This window comes from Anguilla rostrata, chromosome 3 (genome assembly GCF_018555375.3).
Source record: "Anguilla rostrata isolate EN2019 chromosome 3, ASM1855537v3, whole genome shotgun sequence".
NCBI lineage: Eukaryota > Metazoa > Chordata > Actinopteri > Anguilliformes > Anguillidae > Anguilla > Anguilla rostrata.
In genome coordinates this window covers 60,086,579-60,094,209 of record NC_057935.1, presented here as the reverse complement: position 1 = coordinate 60,094,209, position 7,631 = coordinate 60,086,579, and the positions used below count along the sequence as shown (strand labels likewise).

General features: G+C 39.8%; 1 protein-coding gene across 2 annotated transcripts; it reads right to left on the bottom strand.

Annotated features, from left to right (window-relative positions):
- Nucleotides 1–634: 634 nt before the first annotated feature.
- LOC135251463 (zinc finger protein 436-like) lies at nt 635–4,530 on the bottom strand. Of its 2 annotated transcripts, XM_064328945.1 has the most exons (3): nt 4,323–4,530; nt 2,742–2,933; nt 635–2,494 (listed from the first exon to the last, which is right to left on the bottom strand). In XM_064328945.1, exons 2-3 carry the CDS (start codon nt 2,794–2,796, stop codon nt 1,758–1,760), a joined length of 792 nt encoding a protein of 263 aa, XP_064185015.1. In that variant the 5' UTR covers nt 2,797–2,933; nt 4,323–4,530; the 3' UTR covers nt 635–1,757. The 2 variants fall into 2 exon arrangements, with proteins under 2 accessions (XP_064185015.1, XP_064185013.1); XM_064328943.1 differs by lacking the exon at nt 4,323–4,530 and having other exon boundaries at nt 2,742–3,996.
- Nucleotides 4,531–7,631: the final 3,101 nt, after the last annotated feature.

Sequence of the window (7,631 nt, the reverse complement as noted above, 5' to 3'; positions counted from 1 at the left end):
AAGCTCTTAACTCCATCCTCACTCTTTCACATTACTTACTGTCATTCCATTTGTGTTTCTTGTTTCACATAAAACCGGAGGACATTATTGTTATGATTGTAAGAAAGCAATATTTTTATCATTTTTTTTGATGTTGCCAAACAGTACAGCAACTGTATCTGTGAACTAGGTGACTTGAAACAATAGCTTATCATCATTAGCTTTACATCCAATGTCTGTTTGTATAAATATTTGCCGTTAATGCATTTTGTGAGATCCAGTCAATGTGACTTGTGTCAAATTCATGTTGACTGAATAACCTGGAAACATTTTAATGTGTGATTATCAATTTCCAGACTTCAAGTAGCATAAAAGATCAATCATAAACAGAGATCCGTAAAAAAAAAAAAAAAAAAAGATCCACGTGGCCTATGGTGGGTACAAAAGGATCAAAGAAAGAATTTTTGGCTGTTATCAATACAGAGAAGTATAACTGATCAATAGATTAGTGTAGTGTGAAAATCTAGAGATACAGCTCAAAAATTTAAACCATGTAAACACTTGGGTTCCCTTTGCCACGTTCACTTTGGATCATTAACACTTACCCTTTCAATGACCAATGTTGTTTTGCCAGCATAATTAAAACAATGATCGCTTGACAGACATTCTCTACTTTATTTTTAAACACATACCATGGGTTTTCCATGAAAAAGATTAATGAAAGATATTCCACAAAAAAACTGAAATAAAAGCACATTTTCTCCTTCCTCTTCAGCTAGCATGCCTGCCATGTTTTATGAACTGTCCTCAAACGTCCCACGTATGTGGAATTTTTCTGCCATTCTTCACAGATGGCCTTAGACGAGGCACTTGGACAAAATTAAATATTCTCTATACTTGTACATTTAGAGCATACAGAAGTATACTGCAGCATTACACAAACCACAACAATGATGCTAAAATCAAGGTAGATTTAATGTCCAGCAGCCCTGGTCTCCTGTACCAGTGATGCTTCCAACTGCACTGACAGCAAAGGTTTTATTAACAAAGGTATGATTTAACTTCAAGTGCAAGGTTCTACCCATCATCTAGCACATATAAAGGGCATTGCCAATGACAACGCATCCCTCAGTGTAGAAAGCTACTGTAATCCAGTGGCCAGTGACCTCTGGGCTAACCACTTTGAAAATGAATGGGAACAATGTATAATGGGTGGGGAGTGGGGACTGAGGACACACGGAACAAGGAGAGTTCCACACCATTATGTTTAAAAGCAGTGCGCAGAGCGCAGATAGCATTCTACTACAGGGCCTCAATGGTATGATACCATTTGGCATTACTTACTGGTCTTGTTAAATAAAAAACACTGCATTCTTTAAAATATGCCCAATTGATATTTAAAATGCACGACAGGTGCTCTAGTGCTCCAGGGTTTGTGTTCACTTTCGTCCAAAACAACATTTTTGCCTCCAACAGGTGGCCTGCTTAAATGCCTGTTTAAACAAATTTACCCTTTGCAAGTCAACTGAGAGCATTTGCTTTTGAATACTTAATGCACAATTCCAAGTAAGCTGAATTATTTCTGCTGTGTCCCAGAACCAATCATTTTGCCAACTTTCATCCAAAATAATTAATTACTTTTTCAGTTGTCTGATTTATGGACAAATATAAAGGGGCAACAAGAGGAGATCATACAATATTAAACATACTTCAGGTATATGTTTGGTGGCAATGAAACAACAAACCATGTTTATTCATATCCAATCCCTCTATACGGTTTAAGTGGTGTCAAGGGACTGCGAGGCAAGGTGGGGCCAGGTGTATGTGCTGGTTGTGGGGAGAGTCGGGAGTGAGGGGAGGGACCCAGTGGGAGCGGGCGAGTGAGTCAACCGGTGCTTCTTGAGATGTCCGAGCTCACGGAAGCAGCAGCCACACTGGGCGCAGCGGTAGGGTCTCTCCCCCGTGTGAATGCGCTGGTGCTTCTGGAGGCTATCGAGGTGACGGAAGCGCTTCTCGCAGAACATGCAGGGGTAAGGCCGCTCTCCTGTGTGGATGCGCTGGTGGGTCTTCAGACTGTAGAAGCGGCGGAACCCGCGGCCGCACACATTGCAGCGGTGAACCTTATCGGGGCTCTGGGGTTGCTGGTGATGAAGCTCCATCTGCTCTGACGCCAGCTCCTGGTTCTCCCCCGAGGATTGCGGGAAGACAGCGCTGAGGCTGGCGCTGCTGGTACCGGCAACAGGTGGGGAGGTCTGCTGCTGGACTGTGGGTAATGATTCAGATACAGGTTCCAGTGCAGGGTCTGAATCCTCCTCGATTTTGATGGCCCCATCTTTGACATCCTCCCCATCCTCTAGCACACGGATCACACCGAGCTCATTCACATGGTCTGCTGGTGGGGACCCCATCTCAAACTCAAACTGAGTGATGTCAGTCTCTTCATCCTCACGAGCCGCTACTGCCTCCTCTTGATACCTCCCAGCACCTTCCTCTCCTTCTACTGTCCCTGTGTATTCTGCATAAGATATAGCTTATTAAGGGAATACATACTTACATCATAGGTTTTCATACAAGTTAAATATACTGTGTATGATTGCCATGTACCTGTTATATCTTTATAAGGATAGTTCCTTTAAGATAAGTAGAGCACCAAATCAAGATTAATAAAAAGCTGTCTGAAATGTGCTGGGCTATCCTTACCTGCAAAATATCACACAACAATACATTTATATTAGAGCAGTAAGGAAAAATGATACACATACCTTTTTCAGAATCGCCTTCTGCTGTGATGTAGAACTGATTTCCTGCGTCTTCCATTGTCCTCAACAGCTCAGACTCTGTGCGTAACTCGTTTGCGGAATGGGTGGTTTGGCGTTGGCTTGGCAGCAAGGATGGGTTTAAGGACGATCGTATCTTTCTACGGTTGAAGCCACTTCTGACCCATTCTGTCTGAACTGTAGGTAAACAGAGGCCAACACTGGGGAAGGACTTGGACAACTGAGCCCGCGCAGAGCTTCGAAAAGACTTAACTGACCTACGAGAGGAGCCTCCGGTGCTCAGCGAGGCAGGCAGAACTTCAGAGGAGACAGGGGGTAACAGAAAGAGAGGATCTTCAGTTCGTGGATGCTCTGCGTTTATTGCGTGAGATAGCGGTTGATTTTGATTGAGAAGCAAGCACTGTTTGATGTTCTTCTCGGCCGCCGTCATGTAGTATCGCACAGCCTTCAGTTCACTCTCCTTCATCTCAAGTCTCTCTCTCAAATTCTTGTTCTCTCGATGAGATTCGGCAGCAGCAGTGTGAGCTGCGGTTAGTTTTGTGTCCACCACTCTGGCAGTTTCCCTCAAGACTGTCTCTACGGCACATCTCACTGCTTGTTCAATGGTGGCGGCCAGCTCGTATTTTAGAAAAGAGATACTGGTATCCATATTTCTCTCCTTTCTTTTTAGTGTGTGGGATGTACTGACGGGTTCTAGAAATAAATGGAATGATAGCTAAACTAACTTGCAAGCACAGTGTTTTTAGCCAAATGCAAAACACTGTAGAATCGGAGCAAATCAGTCTTTTGTATACCTCCCACTCTTCACTACTAGCTGAAGCACAACTTATGACAAGTAACCAACAACATCTGTTTGGTAGCTAACTTTATATTCTCAAATGGTTACACATGAAAATTTAATTCACGTAAGATGTAGCTAACGTTAGATTAAGCGTCTCCTTTAGCTAACTAGCTAACGTTAGCATAGTAGTAGTTTCCCATTCATTCAGTTAGTAGGTAGGTAGCTCGCTAGCAGGCTTGCTGAAAATTTTGCGTTTCAGAACAACCTTGGAAGTGCACTCGCCAGACAATAAAACGTTGTACACGTGCAACCTTTCGTTATCTTTCTCAAAATTCAGTACAGTCCTGTTTGAAAAGACATAAATCACGCGAAGACAACCCGAGACATTGCTCTAACATTTCGCTGACCACTTGCAACTGCGTTCGTCGCTAAGTAATGACGTAATGGCAGCTTGATTGTGGCCCAGCAAGAGTACAATAATAAAGTTTGCCGTGGTCTTGAATTTATTCTGGAATTGTATGAACTCGCATTATGCTGGTACATATGACGCTTTGATGACAGTACTTGTAACATCTTTTTTTTTTGTAAAATACCTACAGTTTGGATTCACAGAAAATAGACTAAATTAAATAAAATCTTATTTTATTTCATTTGGTCTATGTAATTATATATTACAATTATTTGATTAATTATAATATATAATTAGCGGGGGAAAACGTAACATACACAAATGTTAGTTCCACAATAAAAACAACAATGCATACTGAAGACAAAAATACACTCACCGGCCACTTCATTAGCTGATAGGAGTGGCACCCGGTGGTCTTCTGCTGCTGTAGCCCATCTGCTTCAAGGTTTGACGTGGTGTGCGTTCAGAGATGCTCTTCTGCATACCTCGGTTGTAACGAGTGGTTATTTGAGTTACTGCTGCCTTTCTATCAGCTCAAACCAGTCTGGCCATTCTCCTCTGACCTCCGCCATCAACAAGGCATTTTCGCCCAGATAACGGCCGCTCACTGGATATTTTCTCTTTTTCAGACCATTCTATGTAAACCCTAGAGATGGTTGTGCGTGAAAATTCCAGTAGATCAGCTCTTTTTCAGACCATTCTATGTAAACCCTAGAGATGGTTGTGCGTGAAAATTCCAGTAGATCAGCAGTTTCTGAAATACTCAAACGAGCCCGTCTGGCACCAACAACCATGCCACGTTCAAAGTCACTTAAATCACCTTTCTTCCCCATTCTGATGCTTGGTTTGAACTTCAGCAGATCGTCTTGACCATGTCTACATACCTAAATGCATTGAGTTGCTGCCACGTGACTGGCTGATTAGATATTTGCGTTAACGGGTGCAGTTTGCAGTTTAACAGGTGTACTTAATGAAGTGGCCGGTGAGTGTATATTTAAACAATGGTTACTTCAAAAAAGAAAAGCTACTGTACATCTAGCATGTTTCTTCTATAGCAATAATAATAGTATAGTGGCAACAGCTAACTTAAATTCAAAGCCAGTTAGAATGCTAAGAAGAACATAGAACCTGCCTTGACTCATATGCAAATATTCAATAATAATAATAATAATAATCGTCATCACCATTATATTATTTAATTATTTGCTTTATTATGTGTATTAACGAGTAGCCTTTGCTGTAGAGAGGAGCAGGATTTGCAAGCATTGTAAAATATGAATGAATGGCTTCCAGACAACATGTAACCAATGCTTATTTTTCAAATAAAATGCATGTTATTCTAGTATGTACAAAGTTGCTTTCTGTACTTTAAATGTTCACAACAGGTGCATAAATAATTTTTGTCCTTATCATGGAAAGGTCGAAGCATGCTGAGTTTTAGAAATGACTACTCTTGTTACAACTAAATCTACTGAGTGCAGTAAAATGGAAAATAAGGCAGTGCCAACATATGTTTTCACTGGTTTATTTATACAGTCTACGGTTTGTTCACACTTTTGGGTATATAATAAGAGGTATTTCATTTTGTTTTGAGGTACATCATTTCCACACAAGCCTAATCCATTGCTTTCCTAAACTGGCTTTGTTATAATAACAGTTAGCTATCCATTGTTGCCATACAATGTGTACTGTCATATATTTTTAAAGTTCCCCTTTTCTATACATGGACTTCCAACTATATTCCACTGTAAAATAATATATAAGGAGTCGTACATAATTTTATTAGAGGCCAGTATATTGTACACTCTGCATATACCACATTTCATCTGCCTCCTTTCCAAGCAGAAGTTACTAGTCATAATGATCTGGCAGAAGTGAAACTTAGGTCACAAGTCTTGAAAAACTATGTAAGTATGTACCTTATTTTACTGCATAGAATGGAATATTGCTGGAAATGCCCAAATGTGTCTGCTCGATTGCCTTTTGTTAAATGCATTGTTTCATTGTCATTTTTCAAGGGAGCAGTGCAGGCCACTGAACATTTAAATCAGTGTTTGTCAGGGATCATTTCTACTGACAAAGTATTGTGGCAGGTTATGCTATTTTTATATTTGTAATCAAACAAATCACATGTGGATAAAGTGCAAATTCTCAGCTTTTATTTAAGAGTAGTGTTGTACAATTTGATTTCACAGTGTAAAAATTATAGCACTTTTTATACATAGCCCCCCATTTCAGTGCACCAAAATGTTTAGAACTTATTAATGTTATGTAAATGAAAGTAGTCTTTTATCTTCAGCATATGAAATGTATGTTCAATTTGTTTAAGATCGAGTGACTGACTGGCCAGTTTGAACTTGAGCAGATAAGATGTTTCTGTATACTTCAGAATGAATTCTGCTGTTCCTATCGGCAGTTATGACACATCACCAATGAAGACAAATGAGCCAGTGGATATACTTATATACTTTGCTCTTGCCATCACAGTCTTCAGGAGCGGTGGAGATGGAGTCCTCAAAAACAAACTGGCAAAATTATGTACTGAAACTGAAAACATGCAAGGCACTCTCCAATGGGAAATGAGAGTAAGCCCACATGAAATTCTCATGGGACGACCACTGAGGTTACTGTTCACACCGCCAGTGGGCATATTGTAGGGCAGTTCACAGAAATCTGCCGCTTATCAAACCCCAAAAGAAAACAGGCTGTTTACTGTGCTGACAGGGAGTCACCAAGTGTGGTTAAGAGACAGTGCTCAGTTGCAAAACATCTGATTGGATCAGCATTATGTAAAACTTAGGTTACATTACCATTACATTACATTTATTTGGCAGACACTTTTATCCAAAGCGACGTACGGAAAGTGCATTTCATGGTCATAGACAACTGCTAAACACAGGTTCAGTAAGGTACAATACTTATTTTGTACAGCTATTTCTAGCCAAGAACACAGTTTAGTTCACACAGTGAACACTATTCAGACCTAACCTCTGCAAAGCCAACTAGGCACTTAGGTTCTCCATAATACAGTGTGATCATGTTTCGTAATTTTGGAAAGTCGTTGTCATAGGGAACAAGTTGGTATCTCTTCTAAAAAGTATTATCCATTTGGTGATAATGGCTCTCATTGTGGTTTGGTGGAGTCCCAGAGCCTTAGAAATGGCTTAGTAACCCTTTCCAGACTAATATGCTTCAGCAACTTTTTTCTAATTTATTATGGAATTTACTTTGATCGCGGCATAGTGTTCTTGTAGAAACTTTGTTGTGAGTACTTCCCTCTGATCATAAGGTTCAATTTGAGTAAGGTTTAGATTCAACAGGGAAGGTTACAATGAAGCCTGGCTGTGTTCAACCCGTTGAATCTAAATATCAATTAAATTTGGTTAATTTGTTGATTGAGTAACTAAGGGGGGAATTATTTTCCATGTGGGTGATATGGGTGTTTGATCATTTTGTTTTCATTAAATAAATCAAATATGTAAAAAAATAAAAAAAAGTGTTTTGTGTTTACTCAGTTTCTCTTTGTCCAGTATTACATTTTGTCTGAACATCTGGAACTATTCAGTGTGACAAATATCTGATAATAGAATAAATCAGGAAGGGGGCAAATATAGTGAAAATTTTCACTATAATTAATTATGTTAACCAATGTGACATATCAACTATTGTAAGTGACAACAGAAAA

Coding starts and splice junctions, on each gene's coding strand:
- LOC135251463 (XM_064328943.1), bottom strand. CDS start 3,405: ATGGATACCAGTATCTCTTTTCTAAAATACGAGCTGGCCGCCACCATT. Junction 2,495..2,741: donor AGAAGGCGATTCTGAAAAAG/GTATGTGTATCA, acceptor TATCTTATGCAG/AATACACAGGGACAGTAGAA.